Source organism: Schistocerca gregaria, chromosome 9, assembly GCF_023897955.1.
Source record: "Schistocerca gregaria isolate iqSchGreg1 chromosome 9, iqSchGreg1.2, whole genome shotgun sequence".
Taxonomy (NCBI): domain Eukaryota; kingdom Metazoa; phylum Arthropoda; class Insecta; order Orthoptera; family Acrididae; genus Schistocerca; species Schistocerca gregaria.
The window spans coordinates 27,840,248-27,860,520 of NC_064928.1; the positions used below are offsets into that span (position 1 = coordinate 27,840,248).

The following is a 20,273-nucleotide window of genomic DNA, read 5'->3' on the forward strand; positions in this document are numbered from 1 at the left end:
AATGCCCTGGGGCTTCACTGGCCCCCCCTCTAACCCTGTACAGGACACCTGGATCTGACGCCACTTGCAGTGCAATGCCCTGGGGCCTCGCTGACCCCCCGTCTCAACCTGTACATGACACCTGGACCTGACGCCACTTGCAGTGCAATGCCGTGGGGCCTCGCTGGCCCCCCGTCTCACACTGTACAGGACACCTGGACCTGACGCCACTTGCAGTGCAATGCCCTGGGGTCTAGCTGCACCCCCCCCTCCCCCCCTCTACCCTGTACAGGACACCTGGACCTGACGCCACTTGCAGTGTAATGCCCTGGGGTCTCGCTGCCCCCCCACCCCAACTGCTGTACAGGACACCTGGACATGAAGCCACTTGCAGTGCAATGCCCTGGGGTCTCGCTGACACCCCCCCCCCCCGTCCCCCCCCTCAACCTGCCATCACACCCTGACCTAAAGCCACTTGCAGTGCAATGCCCTGGGGCTTCGCTGGCCCCCCCTCTAACCCTGTACAGGACACCTGGATCTGACGCCACTTGCAGTGCAATGCCCTGGGGCCTCGTTGGCCCCCCGTCTCACCCTGTACAGGACACCTGGACCTGACGCCACTTGCAGTGCAATGCCGTGGGGCCTCGCTGGCCCCCCCTCTCATCCTGTACAGGACACCTGGACCTGACGCCACTTGCAGTGCAATGCCCTGGGGTCTAGCTGCACCCCCCCCCCCCCTTTTCCCTGTACAGGACACCAGGACCTGACGGCACTATAGTGCAATGCCCTGGGGCCTCGCTGGCTCCCCCTCTAACCCTGCACAGGACACCTGGACCTGACGCCACTTGCAGTGCAATGCCCTGGGGCATCGCTGGCCCTCCCTCTCACCCTGTACAGGCCACCTGGACGTGACGCCACTATAGTGCAATGCCCTGAGGCTTCGCTGGACCCCCTCTCACCCTCTACAGGACACCTGGACCTGACACCACTTGCAGTGCAATGCCCTGGGGCCTCGCTGGCTCCCCCTCTCACCCTGTACAGGACACCTGGACCTGACGCCACTTGCAGTGCAATGCCCTGGGGCTTCACTGGCCCCCCCTCTAACCCAGTACAGGACACCTGGATCTGACGCCACTTGCAGTGCAATGCCCTGGGGCCTCGCTGGCCCCCCGTCTCACCCTGTACAGGACACCTGGACCTGACGCCACTTGCAGTGCAATGCCCTGTGGCATCGCTGACCCCCCCTCTCACCCTGTACAGGACACCTGGACCTGACGCCACTTGCAGTGTTATGCCCTGGGGCCTCGCTGGCCCTCCCCTCTAACCATGTACAGGACACCTGGACCTGACGCCACTTGCAGTGCAATGCGCTGGGGCCACGCTGGCTCCCCCTCTCACCCTGTACAGGACACCTGGACCTGATGCCACTTGCAGTGCAATGCCCTGGGGTCTCGTTGCCCCACCCCCCCTCACCCTGCCATGACACCTGGACATGACGCCACTTGCAGTGCAATGCCTTGGGCCTCACTGGCCCCCCCTCTCACCCTGTACAGGACACCTAGACCTGACCCCACTTGCAGTGCAATGCCCTGGTGCCTCACTGGCCCACCCCCCCCCCACCCCTCCCCAAACCCTGTACAGGACACCTGGACAACACTAGATCGCGTGTTAATGCCCTGGGGCCTCGCTGGCACCCCGTCTCAACCAGTACAGGACACCTGGACCTGACGCCACTTGCAGTGCAATGTTCTCGGGTCTCGGTGCCGCCCTCCCCCCTCCACCCCTCTCCCACTGAACATGACACCTGGACCTGACGCCACTTGCAGTGCAATGCCCTGTGGTCCAGCTACACCCCCCCCCCCCCCCCCCCCTTATACTGTTGAGGACATCTGGACCTGACGCCACTTGCAGTGCAATGCCCTGGGAACTCGCTGGCCCCCCCTCTCATCCTGTACAGGACAGTTGGACCTGACGCCACTAGCAGTGCAATGCCCTGGGACCACGCTGGCTCCCCCTCTCACCGTGTACAGGACACCTGGACCTGACGCCACTTGCAGTGCAATGCCCTGGGGAATCGCTGGCCCTCCCTCTCACCCTGTACAGGACACCTGGACCTGACGCCACTTGCAGTGCAATGCCGTGGGGCCTCGCTGGCCCCCCCTCTCATCCTGTACAGGACACCTGGACCTGACGCCACTTGCAGTGCAATGCCCTGGGGTCTAGCTGCACCCCCCCCCCCCTTAACCTGTACAGGACACCTGGACCTGACGCCACTTGCAGTGCAATGCCCTGGGGTCTAGCTGCACCCCCCCCCCCCTTTCACTGTACAGGACACCAGGACCTGACGACACTATAGTGCAATGCCCTGGGGCCTCGCTGGCTCCCCATCTAACCCTGCACAGGACACCTGGACCTGACGCCACTTGCAGTGCAATGCCCTGGGGTCTCGCTGCACCCCCCCCCCCCTCTCAACCTGTACAGGACACCTGGACCTGACGCCACTCGCAGTGCAATGCCCTGAGGCCCCGCTGGGCCGCCCTCTCACCCTGTACAAGACACCTGGACCTGACACCACTTGCAGTGCAATGCCCTGGGGCATCGCTGGCCCTCCCTCTCACCCTGTACAGGCCACCTGGACGTGACGCCACTATAGTGCAATGCCCTGAGGCTTCGCTGGACCCCCTCTCACCCTCCACAGGACACCTAGACCTGACACCACTTGCAGTGCAATGCCCTGGGGCCTCGCTGGCTCCCCCTCTCACCCTGTACAGGACACCTGGACCTGACACCACTTGCAGTGCAATGCCCTGGGGCTTCACTGGCCCCCCCTCTAACCCTGTACAGGACACCTGGATCTGACGCCACTTGCAGTGCAATGCCCTGGGGCTTCCCTGGCCCCCCCCTCTAACCCTGTACAGGACACCTGGACCTGACGCCACTTGCAGTGCAATGCCGTGGGGCCTCCCTGGCCCCCCGTCTCACCCTGTACAGGACACCTGGACCTGACGCCACTTGCAGTGCAATGCCCTGGGGTCTCGTTGCCCCACCCCACCTCACCCTGCCATGACACCTGGACCTGACGCCACTTGCAGTGCAATGCCTTGGGCCTCACTGGCCCCCCCTCTCACCCTGTACAGGACACCTGGACCTGACCCCACCTGCAGTGCAATGCCCTGGTGCCTCACTGGCCCACCCTTTCACCCTGTACAGGGCACCTGGACATGACGCCATTTGCAATGCAATGCCCTGGGGCCTCGCTGGCACCCCCGTCTCAACCAGTACAGGACACCTGGACCTGACGCCACTTGCAGTGCAATGTTCTCGGGTTTCGGTGCCGCCCTCCGCCCTCCCCCCTTCTCCCACTGAACATGACACCTGGACCTGACGCCACTTGCGGTGCAATGCCCTGTGGTCCAGCTACACCCCCCCCCCCCCTATACTGTTGAGGACATCTGGACCTGACGCCACTTGCAGTGCAATGCCCTGGGGTGTCGGTGCCGCTCTCACCCCCCCCCCCCCCCCCCCCCCACTCCCCTTGAACATGACACCTGGACCTGACGCCACTTGCAGTGCAATGCCCTGGGAACTCGCTGGCCCCCCCTCTCATCCTGTACAGGACACTTGGACCTGACGCCACTAGCAGTGCAATGCCCTGGGACCACGCTGGCTCCCCCTCTCACCGTGTACAGGACACCTGGGATTGACGCCACTTGCAGCGCAATGCCCTGGGACCTCGCTGGGCCCCCCTCTCACCCTGTACAAGACACCTGGACCTGACGCCACTTGCAGTGCAATGCCCTGGGGCATCGCTGGCCCTCCCTCTCACCCTGTACAGGACACCTGGACCTGACGCCACTTGCAGTGCAATGCCGTGGGGCCTCGCTGACCCCCCTCTCATCCTGTACAGGACACCTGGACCTGACGCCACTTGCAGTGCAATGCCCTGGGGTCTAGCTGCACCCCCCCCCCCCCTCCCCCCTTAACCTGTACAGGACACCTGGACCTGACGCCACTTGCAGTGCAATGCCCTGGGGTCTAGCTGCACCCCCCCCCCCTTTCCCTGTACAGGACACCAGGACCTGACGGCACTATAGTGCAATGCCCTGGGGCCTCGCTGGCTCCCCCTCTAACCCTGCACAGGACACCTGGACCTGACGCCACTTGCAGTGCAATGCACTGGGGCCTCGCTGCACCCCCCCCCCCCCCCCCCCCTTAACCTGTACAGGAGACCTGGACCTGACGCCACTCGCAGTGCAATGCCCTGAGGCCTCGCTGGGCCCCCCTCTCACCCTGTACAAGACACCTGGACCTGACACCACTTGCAGTGCAATGCCCTGGGGCATCGCTGGCCCTCCCTCTCACCCTGTACAGGCCACCTGGACGTGACGCCACTATAGTGCAATGCCCTGAGGCTTCGCTGGACCCCCTCTCACCCTCTACAGGACACCTGGACCTGACACCACTTGCAGTGTAATGCCCTGGGGCCTCGCTGGCTCCCCCTCTCACCCTGTACAGGACACTTGGACCTGACGCCACTTGCAGTGCAATGCCCTGGGGCTTCACTGCCCCCCCCCCTCTAACCCTGTACAGGACACCTGGATCTGACGCCACTTGCAGTGCAATGCCCTGGGGCCTCGCTGACCGCCCGTCTCACCCTGTACAGGACACCTGGACCTGACGCCACTTGCAGTGCAATGCCGTGGGGCCTCGCTGGCCCCCCGTCTCACCCTGTACAGGACACCTGGACCTGACACCACTTGCAGTGCAATGCCCTGGGGTCTAGTTGCACCCCCCCCCCCCCCTTACCCTGTACAGGACACCTGGACCTGACGCCACTTGCAGTGCTATGCCGTGGGGTCTAGCAGCCCCCCCCCCCCCCTCTACCCTGTACAGGACACCTGAACCTGACGCCACTTGCAGCGTAATGCCCTGTGGTCTCGCTGCCCCCCCCCCCCCCCCAACAATTGCTGTTCAGGACACCTGGACATGACGCCTTTTGCAGTGCAATGCCCTGGGGTCTCGCTGACACCCCCCCCCCCTCCCCCCCTCAACCTGCCATCACACCCTGACCTGACGCCACTTGCAGTGCAATGCCCTGGGGCTTCCCTGGCCCCCCCTCTAACCCTGTACAGGACACCTGGATCTGACGCCACTTGCAGTGCAATGCCCTGGGGCCTCGCTGGCCCCCCGTCTCACCCTGTACAGGACACCTGGACCTGACGCCACTTGCAGTGCAATGCCGTGGGGCCTCGCTGGCCCCCTGTCTCACCCTGTACAGGACACCTGGACCTGACGCCACTTGCAGTGCAATGCCCTGGGGTTTAGCTGCGACCCCCCCCCCCCCCCCTATACCCTGTACAGGACACCTGGACCTGACGCCACTTGCAGTGCAATGCCCTGGGGCCTCGCTTGCCCCCCCCCCCCCCCCCTAACACTGTACAGGACACCTGGACATGACGCCATTTGCAATGCAATGCCCTGGGGCCTCGCTGGCACCCCCGTCTCAACCAGTACAGGACACCTGGACCTGACACCACTTGCAGTGCAATGCCCTGGGGCCTCGCTTGCCCCCCCCCCCCCCCCCCCTCTAACACTGTACAGGACACCTGGACATGACGCCATTTGCAATGCAATGCCCTGGGGCCTCGCTGGCACCCCGTCTCAACCAGTACAGGACACCTGGACCTGACGCCACTTGCAGTGCAATGCCCTCGGGTCTCGGTGCCGCCCTCCCCCCTCCCCCCCCCCTCTCCCCCTGAACATGACACCTGGACCTGACGCCACTTGCAGTGCAATGCCCTGTGGTCCAGCTACATCCCCCCCCCCCCCCCCCCCTCTACCCCGTACAGGACACCTGGACCTGACGCCACTTGCAGTGCAATGCCCTGCGGCCTCGCTGGCTCCCCCTCTCACCCTGTACAGGACACCTGGACCTGACGCCACTTGCAGTGCAATGCCCTGTGGCATCGCTGGCCCCCTCTCTCACCCTGTACAGGACACCTGGACCTGACGCCACTTGCAGTGCTATGCCCTGGGGCCTCGCTGGCCCTCCCCTCTAACCATGTACAGGACACCTGGACCTGACGCCACTTGCAGTGCAATGCCCTGGGGCCTCGCTTGCCCCCCCCCCCCCCCCCCCTAACACTGTACAGGACACCTGGACATGACGCCATTTGCAATGCAATGCCCTGGGGCCTCGCTGGCACCCCGTCTCAACCAGTACAGGACACCTGGACCTGACGCCACTTGCAGTGCAATGCCCTCGGGTCTCCTTGCCGCCCTCCCCCCTCCCCCGCCTCTCCCCCTGAACATGACACCTGGACCTGACGCCACTTGCAGTGCAATGCCCTGTGGTCCAGCTACACCCCCCCCCCCCCCCCCCCCCTTACACTGTAGAGGACACCTGGACCTGACCCCACTTGCAGTGCAATGCCCTGGTGCCTCACTGGCCCACGCTTTCACCCTGTACAGGACACCTGGACCTGACCCCACTTGCAGTGCAATGCCCTGGGGCCTCACTGGCCCCCCCTGTCAACCTGTACAGGACACCTGGACCTGACGCCATTTGCAGTGCAATGCCCTGGGGCCTTGCTTGCCCCCCGTCTCAAACTGTACAGGACACCTGGACCTGACGCCACTTGCAGTGCAATGCCCTGTGGTCCAGCTACACCCCCCCCCCCCCCTTTCCCTGTAGAGGACACCTGGACCTGACCCCACTTGCAGTGCAATGCCCTGGTGCCTCACTGGCCCACGCTTTCACCCTGTACAGGACACCTGGACCTGACGCCACTTGCAGTGCAATGCCCTGGGCCCTCGCTTGCCCCCCCCCCCCCCCCCCTCTAACACTGTACAGGACACCTGGACATGACGCCATTTGCAATGCAATGCCCTGGGCCTCGCTGGCACCCCCGTCTCAACCAGTACAGGACACCTGGACCTGACGCCACTTGCAGTGCAATGCCCTCGGGTCTCGGTGCCGCCCTCCCCCCTCCCCCCCCCCCTCTCCCCCTGAACATGACACCTGGACCTGACGCCACTTGCAGTGCAATGCCCTGTGGTCCAGCTACACCCCCCCCCCCCCCTTACCCTGTAGAGGACACCTGGACCTGACCCCACTTGCAGTGCAATGCCCTGGTGCCTCACTGGCCCACGCTTTCACCCTGTACAGGACACCTGGACCTGACACCACTTGCAGTGCAATGCCCTGGGGCCTCACTGGCCCCCCCTCTCACCCTGTACAGGACACCTGGACCTGACGCCACTTGCAGTGCAATGCCCTGGGGCCTCGCTGGACCCTCTCTCACCCTGTACAAGACACCTGGACCTGACACCACTTGCAGTGCAATGCCCTGGGGCATCGCTGGCCGTCCCTCTCACCGTTTATAGGACACCTGGACGTGACGCCACTATAGTGCAATGCCCTGGGGCCTCGCTGGCCCCCCTCTCACCCTGTACAGGACACCTGGACCTGACGCCACTTGCAGTGCAATGCCCTGTGGCCTCGCTTGTCCCCCCTCTAACCCTGCACAGGACACCTGGACCTGACGCCACTTGCAGTGCAATGACCTGGGGCCTCGCTGGCCCCTCGTCACACCCTGTATAGGACACCTGGACCTGACGCCACTTGCGTGCAATGCCCTGTGGCATCGCTGGCCCCCCCTCTCACCCTGTACAGGACACCTGGACCTGACGCCACTTGCAGTGCTATGCCCTGGGGCCTCGCTGGCCCTCCCCTCTAACCATGTACAGGACACCTGGACCTGACGCCACTTGCAGTGCAATGCCGTGGGGCTTCGCTGGCCCCCTGTCTCACCCTGTACAGGACACCTGGACCTGACACCACTTGCAGTGCAATGCCCTTGGGTCTCGCTGACCCACCCCCCCTCACCCTGCCATGACACCTGGACCTGACGCCACTTGCAGTGCAATGCCTTGGGCCTCACTGGCCCCCCCTCTCACCCTGTACAGGACACCTGGACCTGACCCCACTTGCAGTGCAATGCCCTGGTGCCTCACTGGCCCACGCTTTCACCCTGTACAGGACACCTGGACCTGATGCCACTTGCAGTGCAATGCCCTCGGGTCTCGGTGCCGCCCTCCCCCCTCCCCCCCCCTCTCCCCCTGAACATGACACCTGGACCTGACGCCACTTGCAGTGCAATGCCCTGTGGTCCAGCTACACCCCCCCCCCCCCCTTACCCTGTAGAGGACACCTGGACCTGACCCCACTTGCAGTGCAATGCCCTGGTGCCTCACTGGCCCACGCTTTCACCCTGTACAGGACACCTGGACCTGACCCCACTTGCAGTGCAATGCCCTGGTGCCTCACTGGCCCACGCTTTCACCCTGTACAGGACACCTGGACCTGACGCCACTTGCAGTGCAATGCCCTGGGGCCTCGCTTGCCCCCCCCCCCCCCCCTCTAACACTGTACAGGACACCTGGACATGACGCCATTTGCAATGCAATGCCCTGGGGCCTCGCTGGCACCCCGTCTCAACCAGTACAGGACACCGGGACTTGACGCCACTTGCAGTGCAATGCCCTCGGGTCTCGGTGCCACCCTCCCCCCTCCCCCCACCTCTCCCCCTGAACATGACACCTGGACCTGACGCCACTTGCAGCGTAATGCCCTGTGGTCCAGCTACATCCCCCCCCCTTACCCTGTAGAGGACACCTGGACCTGACCGCACTTGCAGTGCAATGCCCTGGTGCCTCACTGGCCCACGCTTTCACCCTGTACAGGACACCTGGACCTGACCCCACTTGCAGTGCAATGCCCTGGGGCCTCACTGGCCCCCCCTCTCACCCTGTACAGGACACCTGGACCTGACGCCACTTGCAGTGCAATGCCCAGGGGCCTCGCTGGACCCTCTCTCACCCTGTACAAGACACCTGGACCTGACACCACTTGCAGTGCAATGCCCTGGGGCATCGCTGGCCGTCCCTCTCACCGTTTATAGGACACCTGGACGTGACGCCACTATAGTGCAATGCCCTGGGGCCTCGCTGGCCCCCCTCTCACCCTGTACAGGACACCTGGACCTGACGCCACTTGCAGTGCAATGCCCTGTGGCCTCGCTTGTCCCCCCTCTAACCCTGCACAGGACACCTGGACCTGACGCCACTTGCAGTGCAATGACCTGGGGCCTCGCTGGCCCCTCGTCACACCCTGTATAGGACACCTGGACCTGACGCCACTTGCGTGCAATGCCCTGGGGCCTCGCTGGCCCCACCTCTCACCCTGTACAGGACACCTGGACCTCACCCCACTTGCAGTGCAATGCCCTGGTGCCTCACTGGCCCACGCTTTCACCCTGTACAGGACACCTGGACCTGACGCCACGTGCAGTGCAATGCCCTGGGGCCTCGCTTGCCCCCCCCCCCCCCCCCTCTAACACTGTACAGGACACCTGGACATGACGCCATTTGCAATGCAATGCCCTGGGGCCTCGCTGGCACCCCGTCTCAACCAGTACAAGACACCTGGACCTGACGCCACTTGCAGTGCAATGCCCTCGGGTCTCGGTGCCGCCCTCCCCCCTCCCCCCCCTCTCCCCCTGAACATGACACCTGGACCTGACGCCACTTGCAGTGCAATGCCCTGTGGTCCAGCTACACCCCCCCCCCCCCCTTACCCTGTAGAGGACACCTGGACCTGACCCCACTTGCAGTGCAATGCCCTGGTGCCTCACTGGCCCACGCTTTCACCCTGTACAGGACACCTGGACCTGACCCCACTTGCAGTGCAATGCCCTGGGGTCTCACTGGCCCCCCCTCTCACCCTGTACAGGACACCTGGACCTGACGCCATTTGCAGTGCAATGCCCTGGGGCCTTGCTTGCCCCCCGTCTCAAACTGTACAGGACACCTGGACCTGACGCTACTTGCAGTGCAATGCCCTGTGGTCCAGCTACACCCCCCCCCCCCCCCCCCCCCTTTCCCTGTAGAGGACACCTGGACCTGACCCCACTTGCAGTGCAATGCCCTGGTGCCTCACTGGCCCACGCTTTCACCCTGTACAGGACACCTGGACCTGACGCCACTTGCAGTGCAATGCCCTGGGGCCTCGCTTGCCCCCCCCCCCCCCCCCCCCTCTAACACTGTACAGGACACCTGGACATGACGCCATTTGCAATGCAATGCCCTGGGGCCTCGCTGGCACCCCGTCTCAACCAGTACAGGACACCTGGACCTGACGCCACTTGCAGTGCAATGCCCTCGGGTCTCGGTGCCGCCCTCCCCCCTCCCCCCCCCTCTCCCCCTGAACATGACACCTGGACCTGACGCCACTTGCAGTGCAATGCCCTGTGGTCCAGCTACACCCCCCCCCCCCCCCCTTACCCTGTAGAGGACACCTGGACCTGACCCCACTTGCAGTGCAATGCCCTGGTGCCTCACTGGCCCACGCTTCCACCCTGTACAGGACACCTGGACCTGACACCACTTGCAGTGCAATGCCCTGGGGCCTCACTGGCCCCCCCTCTCACCCTGTACAGGACACCTGGACCTGACGCCACTTGCAGTGCAATGCCCTGGGGCCTCGCTGGACCCTCTCTCACCCTGTACAAGACACCTGGACCTGACACCACTTGCAGTGCAATGCCCTGGGGCATCGCTGGCCGTCCCTCTCACCGTTTATAGGACACCTGGACGTGACGCCACTATAGTGCAATGCCCTGGGGCCTCGCTGGCCCCCCTCTCACCCTGTACAGGACACCTGGACCTGACGCCACTTGCAGTGCAATGCCCTGTGGCCTCGCTTGTCCCCCCTCTAACCCTGCACAGGACACCTGGACCTGACGCCACTTGCAGTGCAATGACCTGGGGCCTCGCTGGCCCCTCGTCACACCCTGTATAGGACACCTGGACCTGACGCCACTTGCGTGCAATGCCCTGGGGCCTCGCTGGCCCTCCCTCTCACCGTGTACAGGACACCTGGACCTGACGCCACTTGCGTGCAATGCCCTGGGGCCTCGCTGGCCCCCCCTCTCACCCTGTACAGGACACCTGAACCAGACGCCACTTGCAGTGCAATGCCCAGGGGTCTAGCTGCACCCCCCCCCCCCCCCCCCCTCTACCCTGTACAGGACACCTGGACCTGACGCCACTTGCAGTTCAATGCCCTGGGGCCTCACTGGCCCCCCCTCTCACCCTGTACAGGACACCTGGACCTGACGCCACTTGCAGTGCAATGCCCTGGGGCCTCGCTGGACCCTCTCTCACCCTGTACAAGACACCTGGACCTGACGCCACTTGCAGTGCAATGCGCTGGGGCCTCGCTGGCTCCCCCTCTCACCCTGTACAGGACACCTGGACCTGACGCCATTTTCAGTGCAATGCCCTGGGGCCTCGCTGGCCCCCCCTCTCACCCTGTACAGGACACCTGGACCAGACGCCACTTGCAGTGCAATGCCCAGGGGTCTAGCTGCACCATCCCCCCCCCCCCCCCCCTCTACCCTGTACAGGACACCTGGACCTGACGCCACTTGCAGTAGAATGCCCTGGGGTCTCGCTGACACCCCCCCCCTCCCCCCCTCAGCCTGCCATCACACCCTGACCTGACGCCACTTGCAGAGCAATGCCGTGGGCCTCGCAGGCCCCCCTCTCACCCTGTACAGGACACCTGGACCTGATGCCACTTGCAGTGCAATGCCCTGTGGCATCGCTGGCCCCCCCTCTCACCCTGTACAGGACACCTGGACCTGACGCCCCTTGCAGTGAAATCCCTGGGGCCTCGCTGGCCCCCCCCTCTCACCCTGTACAGGACACCTGGACCTGACGCCACTTGCAGTGCAATGCCTGGGGCCTCGCTGGCCCACCGCTCTAACCATGTACACCACACCTGGACCTGACGCCATTTGCAGTGCAATGCCCTGGGGCATCGCTGGCCCTCCCTCTCACACTGTACAGGACACCTGGACGTGACGCCACTATAGTGCAATGCCCTGAGGCTTCGCTGGCCCCCCCTCTCAGCTTGTACAGGACACCTGGACCTGACGCCACTTGCAGTGCAATGTCCTGGGGTCTAGCTGCACCCCCCCCCCCCCCCCTCACTCTGTACAGGACACCTGGACCTGACGCCACTTGCAGTGCAATGCCCTGGGGTCTCGCTGCCCCCCCCCCCCCCCCCCCTCTCAACCTGTACAGGACACCTGGACCTGACGCCACTCGGAGTGCAATGCCCTGAGGCCTCACTGGGCCCCCCTCTCACCCTGTACAAGACACCTGGACCTGACGCCACTTGCAGTGCAATGCCCTGGGGTCTCGCTGACACCCCCCCCCTCCCCACCTCAGCCGGCCATCACACCCTGACCTGACGCCACTTGCAGTGCAATGCCCTGGGGCCTCGCTGGCCCTCCGTCTCACCCTGTACAGGACACCTGGACCTGACGACACTTGCAGTGCAATGCCCTGAGGCCTCGCTGGGCCCCCCTCTCACCCTGTACAAGACACCTGGACCTGACGCCACTTGTAGTGCAATGCCCTGGGGCATCGCTGGCCCTCCCTCTCACCCTGTACAGGTCACCTGGACCTGACGCCACTTGCAGTGCAATGCCCTGGGGCCTCCCTGGCTCCCCCTCTCACCCTGTACAGGACACCTGGACCTGACGCCACTTGCAGTGCAATGCCCTGGGGCCTCGCTGGCCCCCCCCCTCTCACCCTGTACAGGACACCTGGACCAGACGCCACTTGCAGTGCAATGCCCTGGGGTCTCGCTGACACCCCCCCCCCTCCCCACCTCAGCCGGCCATCACACCCTGACCTGACGCCACTTGCAGTGCAATGCCCTGGGCCTCGCTGGCCCCCCTCTCACCCTGTACAGGACACCTGGACCTGACGCCACTTGCAGTGCAATGCCCTGTGGCATCGCTGGCCCCCCCTCTCACCCTGTACAGGACACCCGGACCTGATGCCACTTGCAGTGCAATGCCCTGGGGTCTCGTTGCCCCCCCCCCGCAATACCAATACGCTGTACAGGACACCTGGACCTGACGCCACTTGCAGTGCAATGCCCTGGGGTCTCGCTGACACCCCCCCCTCCCCCCCCTCAGCCTGCCATCACACCCTGACCTGACGCCACTTGCAGTGCAATGCCCTGGGCCTCGCTGGCCCCCCTCTCACCCTGTACAGGACACCTGGACCTGACGCCACTTGCAGTGCAATGCCCTGTGGCATCGCTGGCCCCCCCTCTCACCCTGTACAGGACACCTGGACCTGACGCCACTTGCAGTGAAATGCCCTGGGGCCTCGCTGGCCCCCCCTCTCACCCTGTACAGGACACCTGGGCCTGATGCCACTTGCAGTGCAATGCCCTGGGGCCTCGCTGGCCCACCCCTCTAACCATGTACAGGACACCTGGACCTGACGCCATTAGCAGTGCAATGCCCTGGGGCCTCGCTGGCCCTCCGTCTCACCCTGTACAGGATACCTGGACCTGACGCCACTTGCAGTGCAATGCCCTGAGGCCTCACTGGGCCCCCCTCTCACCCTGTACAGGACACCTGGGCCTGATGCCACTTGCAGTGCAATGCCCTGGGGCATCGCTGGCCCCCCCTCTCATCCTGTACAGGACACCTGGAGCTGACGCCCTGGGGCATCGCTGGCCCCCCCTCTCACCCTGTACAGGACACCTGGGCCTGATGCCACTTGCAGTGCAATGCCCTGGGGCCTCGCTGGCCCACCCCTCTAACCATGTACAGGACACCTGGACCTGACGCCATTAGCAGTGCAATGCCCTGGGGCCTCGGTGGCCCTCCTTCTCACCCTGTACAGGACACCTGGACCTGACGCCACTTGCAGTGCAATGCCCTGGGGCTTCACTGGCCCCCCCTCTAACCCTGTACAGGACACCTGGATCTGACGCCACTTGCAGTGCAATGCCCTGGGGCCTCGCTGACCCCCCGTCTCACCCTGTACAGGACACCTGGACCTGACGCCACTTGCAGTGCAATGCCGTGGGGCCTCGCTGGCCCCCCATCTCACCCTGTACAGGACACCTGGACCTGACGCCACTTGCAGTGCAATGCCCTGGGGTCTAGCTGCACCCCCCCCCCCCCCCCCCCCCCTTTACACTGTACTGGACACCTGGACCTGACGCCACTTGCAGTGCAATGCCCTGGGGTCTAGCTGCACCCCCCCCCCCCTCTACCCTGTACAGGACACCTGGACCTGACGCCACTTGCAGTGCAATGCCCTGGGGTCTCGCTGCCCCCCCCCCCCCCAATTGCTGTACAGGACACCTGGACCTGACGCCACTTGCAGTGCAATGCCCTGGGGTCTCGCTGACACCCCCCCCTCCCCCCCCCTCAACCTGCCATCACACCCTGACCTGACGCCACTTGCAGTGCAATGCACTGGGGCATCGCTGGCCCTCCCTCTCACCCTGTACAGGACACCTGGACCTGACGGCACTTGCAGTGCAATGCCCTGGGGCCTCGCTGGCTCCCCCTCTCACCCTGTACAGGACACCTGGACCTGACGCCACTTGCAGTGCAATGCCCTGGGGCATCGCTGGCCCCCCCTCTCACCCTGTACAGGACACCTGGACCTGACGCCACTCGCACTGCAATGCCGTGGGGCCTCACTGGCTCCCCCTCTCACCCTGTACAGGACACCTGGACCTGACGCCACTTGCAGTGCAATGCCCTGGGGCATCGCTGGCCCCCCCTCGCACCCTGTACAGGACACCTGGACCTGACGCCACTTGCAGTGCAATGCCCTGGGGCCTCGCTGCCCCCCCCCCCCCCTCTACCCTGTACAGGACACCTGGACCTGACGCCACTTGCAGTGCAATGCCCTGGGGCCTCGCTGGCCCCCCCTCTCACCCTGTACAGGACACCTGGACCTGATGCCACTTGCAGCCATGTGCATGAGAATGATAGACCCTGTACTCTCTGCAGAGGAGACAGGATCTACAGGAGAGGATAGTACTTGAGGTATCTCTTGTACCAGTATCACAGCTACATTTTCTTTGATGCTTACTGCCTATTGGTTTCTGTAAAGTTATAGATAATCTTCTCCTCGTATATTTTATCGTTACTACCTTCAGAATTTCAAAGAGTGTATTCGAGTCTACAATAAAAAAACCCATCTCTATATTGTCAAATGTTATAGACATAGGTTTCCCATCTTTTCAGATAAACTGTATGGTCAGTATTGTCTCATGTGTCCCTACATTTCTTCAAAACCCAAACTTATCTTGCTCAAGATCTGCTTTTACAAGACTTCCCATTATTCTATAAATAAGTAGTCTGTGTCTTATTAAACTGATGGTTTGATAATATTCATACCTGTCAGCATCCATCTTTTCTGGGAATGGGATCACTATATTCTGCTTTAAGTCTGAGAGTTAGAAAGGATTCATTTTTCCAAACTACCCATGAACATAATTAACTACATGACACAGTGTGATGTACAGTAATAACAGACATAAGTGATTCTCCTTTAGTAATAGCCACTAACCTGAGCAAAATTCTTGGGGAAATGCTTCTCATCTTCAATAATGTGTGCAAACTTGTCTTCATTGCCAAACCCCACCCAAAAGTAGGGTAGTCCTCTGGGAATGGCACGCCGAACATTCTTGCTGCCGTCCAGGTCCACCAGCTTCTTGTTCATCGACCACTCCATCTCGCACTCCATGATGGCTTTCTGAAAAAGTTTTATACAGTACAGCATGGTCAGTCTTCTTCCACTTTCCAATCCAGCTTGCCATAATGTGGAGTTTCCACACTAAATCTCCCCAATTTCCAAATGCAATTAAAAAACTATGAGACATAGGTACCTGCTGTTTGAGGTACCATCTAAAGTAAATCAAAAAGCTTTGTACAAAAATTAATACACTTCAACATGGGCTTCTTTCGTAACTCGTAAAATGTCTACACAAAACTGTAAAAGGTCTAGACAAAACTCTATCTCAACCCCTGTGTGCACAAGCATGTCTGGGATGATGGAGGAATTACATCCATAATTCTGCTACGAGATTACCAATATCACACACAGATGAGACGTACACAGTGTCTTTGACATAACCTGTAATATAAGTGTCTTTGCCTGTGCTAAGATGCCTCCAATAGCTGCACCTCTGTCGAATCTGACTGAAAAGTGATTGTCGAAAGATGGCTATTCTCAATTATGTACTCTACACTGATGTTACAGTTAAAACACTTTAATTGACCTTTGGTGTTGAATAACTACAGTTTATGGCCAGACTGTCTCTCAAATATCATAGTTATGCACAAATAATCCATTAGCCACATAATACACTCAGTTGATGTGTGATAGTGTGTCTCTTTGAGTACAGCAAACTAACACAGACATGACTATTCATAACAGTTCTCGTGTGGCAAACATGTATAATTTACACAGTCACTGGATAAATCTCTTAAATCACTTTCTTTGTACTCTAACAGTCAAATCAATATGAAAACAGTGTGCACTGTAACTAACTATTGATGGTAGTAATGTTTATAGGCTGAATCTATTATTACAGTGAACATTATTGAAGTTCAGCACAGTCCACAATAATAATTACACATTCACTGTCCAATGAATCACTGAACAGCCACTAAATTACAGAATGATTTCCTGGAGGCAAAATTTTGATAAAACTTAGCACATTTTATGACTTGTGATTTATGCTAACTCGTCTGCGAACATTGTACACTAACTCTGGGTGCAGATCATGCTCATACCATAACCTTCAATACGCTGATTAAAATGAGTTCCAAAAGCCTTTCTTTTATAAAAGTAAAATACTTACAACTACAATTATCTATGATGTTCACATTTTAAAATTTACGTTTCTGATTAACTGAACAGTGGAGGGACATTCTTCTGAATGTGAATTTTTAGATACAGTAATAATTGCTACAGAATTATGCTGTGTAGTTTGCCAAAATACAGGGTATTTGACAACGTGGAATTCATTTGTTGCCCGGCACACGTCGCGACGATATTCCACTTCTCTCGCCATATATTCACCAACTGTCCCTACCGCAGCTACGATTCTTTCTTGTAAATTATTGATGTCTCTGGTCTTTTCACTGTACACATTTCTTATGTGACCCAAAAAGAAAAAGTTCAGTGGGGTTAAGACTAAGCTTTGTGAGGTCCAAGGTACTTCGCCAGCCCTGCCTATCACCTTCCTGGAAAGTAAATGTCAAGAGCCACACGCACGTGGTTACTGTAGTGAGGTGGGGCGCGATCTTGTTGGAAAAACACAAGCCCCTGTTCAACAACATCTTCAGAAGTTCTGTCTACCTGGTGATTTAGCTTTAAAACACTACCGATTTCCTTGAGAAACTTTAGCCAATGACAGATAGTTTTTGCTTTAGGTAGTTCACCACCATACTGACATATAAAATTATGTTGCACTGTTATGACTGACTAAGTTTTCACAAGCCAAATAATACACTGTGCTTTCTGTGAGTACATATTATTGCTGAGTTGCTCTGCTCTGCTCTGCAGTGCACTGCTCTGCAGTGCACTGCTCTGCAGTGCACTGCACTGCACTGCACACACACCTGGACTGAACTGAGGGAACACAGGAAAAAAAACAGCTCTGGTGACGTTTCAAGGTCAAGCAGACCTGCCAACTGCAGGGGAGCCAAACTTGGAGAGTTGATGAATCAAACACCACAAGCTATAATTTTGTCACTTTGTACAGATTCTAGGGCACATTAAAACTAGGGAGTTCTTTTTCAGGCACACTGTATAGTATTCTATCTTAGTAACAATGTTTTAACTATTAATAGTGACGTCTATGTAAAAATGAGGGCAGAGTTTGCTAGCGTACTTTCGACATTAGCAGTATATATGGTACCACTCTTTACATGTGTTTTTTATTTACTTGATGAGAAAGTTAGCAATCAGGTACATGTTTACTCAGGAACAATACCAAAGTTCCTAGTCTTTGTAGTTAGCACAGTTTTTAAGTAAACTAGTCACACCAGTGGAGTCTAATTATCCAAATGAATGTAATGGATAAAAAAGTTAAGTTGGATGAGCCCTGTATTAATATTCAAGATTTTTGGTACTGTGCACATGCCATATAAATGATCACATTGTTTGAGTGTCATTTCTGCCATTTGACTGTACAAACTTCTTTATTTTATACTGCTCTCACGATTTTGGTCTGGCGATTATCAAAAATGTAACAGCTGGATGGAATCCATCTGCTTTGTCACAAACCCCACAGGAAGAACTCCACGGGAGTTATAACCAGAGATTTGAGTGGCCACTCAGCTGAACCATCACATCCTGTCCATCTCTGTTTAAAAGTTCAGTCTATGAAGACACGAACGTGTAAGATCCAGTACATGGGCACCCATGCTGCTGGAAGATCATATTTGGCTAAAGAGGAAGAAGCGAAGGGACAACAAATTGCTATAACATGTCCAGATAAACAGATTCTCTTACTGTTTGCTCCATGAATCACCTTTCCAGTGTCTCTGACACGTGCCCAGAAACTGTGGGAGTTTTCCAAACTTTAGATGTGAATGTTGTTCTAATTAAGCTTCCCATATGTGTAGAAGCTTTCTTCATCAGAGAAAACAACATATCACAGACAGTTACAAATTTGCCCAATTACTTGTATTCAGTGACAAGCCAACATTTCATTTGTCTGGAAAGAAAGGTGAATTATCATAATTACGAGCCAGCATTTCATGTGCCTGGAAAGATGAATTATCATAAAATGTGCATCCAGGACACAGAATATCCACATGAGACTGTGGAATTCAATTGTGATACAAAAGTTAACATTTTTTGTGCCACATCATCTTCAAAACTTTATGGACTGTGTTTCTTTGCAGAGAAAACTGTGTAGCAGGACTTGCTGCAGCCATCAGCCAGACATTGGAGATTTCATTTGCAAGATGGTGGTCCACCTCACCTTCTTTCAGGCATTCATGATTACCTCACTACCATAACTGAATGAGCTTTTCATTGTGAGGCATCTCCTCTTCTTCAGTAGACCCTCACTCCAGCCACCTGACTTTACTAAATGCGATTTCTTTTTATCAGGTTGTGTCAAAGATCATGTATTCCTGCCTCCACAGCCACTTAAGATGGAAGTGTTGCAAGGAAGGATAATTAATGTGGTTGTTGTTAGCAACTGTGAGATGTTGACACGTCTTTGGCAGGGGATGGAGTTGTGTACTGAGACAGACGTCACATCTGGAACGGTACCCATATTGAACACCTGTAATGCGAGTAAACTGATACAAGTTATCTTTCGGTATCTCTTTTAGGTCTTGCACAGACACCTGAAATCCTGGATGTACTTTTGATTAACTTTGTGTGAGGCATAAACTAAGGGACTGTTTTGATTAACAGACTGTACGTTTTTGTATTGTGCATTTAACAAATAAATAGAAGTAAAGGCATTAGAGCCACTTAATTACAAAGTACTTGGAACATTGTATGAGGATAAGCACTGAAATGGATTTGGAACACAGTAATGCAATGAGAACTTACAATTTGTGTTAAAACAATGTAACCCTTTCGAGGTACAAAATTTATGTCAAATGTTAAACTTCACAGTAAAGTTTCTCAGCTAAAATTGGCAACTTCAACATATAAAACAACAGCCTCTTGTTTTGTGTTATCAATAACCACACTTTTTAAATTTTTCAGTTCTTTTATTTCTTCAACTATTCTTCTTTTAAGATTGGCCACTTCATTTTCATCAGATTTCTTCTTTTTCAAGGCTACTACTCTTTTGGAAGAAGCATTCTTCACAGCTAATACAACAGTATTTTGTAATGTCCACATTCAGTTGTTTCTCACTATTTAGTAAAGCACCTAACTATTATTGTTGTTGTTGTTGTTGTTGTGGTCTTCAGTCCTGAGACTGATTTGATGCAGCTCTCCATGCTACTCTATCCTGTGCAAGCTTCTTCATCTCCCAGTACTTACTGCAACCTACATCCTTCTGAATCTGCTTAGTGTATTCATCTCTTGGTCTCCCTCTACGATTCTTACATTCCACGCTGCCTTCCAATAATAAATTGGTGATCCCTTGATGAATCAGAACATGTCCAACCAACCACCCCTTCTTCTAGTCAAGTTGTGCCACAAACTCCTCTTCTCCCCAATTCTATTCAATACCTCCTCATTAGTTATGTGATCTACCCATCTAATCTTCAGCATTCTTCTGTAGCACTACATTTCGAAACTTCTATTCTCTTACTGTCCAAACTATTTATTGTCCACGTTTCACTTGCACACATGGCTACACTCCATACAAATACTTTCAGAAACGACTTCCTGACACTGAATTCTATACTCAA

The 20,273-nt window shown here is 57.5% G+C and overlaps 1 protein-coding gene across 3 annotated transcripts in view; it reads right to left on the bottom strand.

Annotated features, from left to right (window-relative positions):
- Nucleotides 1-20,273, bottom strand: part of LOC126291556 (CWF19-like protein 2) — a 246,200-nt gene that overhangs the window by 79,284 nt on the left and 146,643 nt on the right. For all 3 annotated transcript variants that reach the window (XR_007551811.1, XM_049985067.1, XM_049985068.1), the window contains exon 13: nucleotides 15,445-15,630. Coding sequence is in view for 2 of the 3 variants with exons in the window: in XM_049985067.1 (XP_049841024.1) it covers nucleotides 15,445-15,630 (186 nt within the window). In the remaining variant the exon portion in view is untranslated. The remainder of the gene's footprint in view (nucleotides 1-15,444; nucleotides 15,631-20,273) is intronic.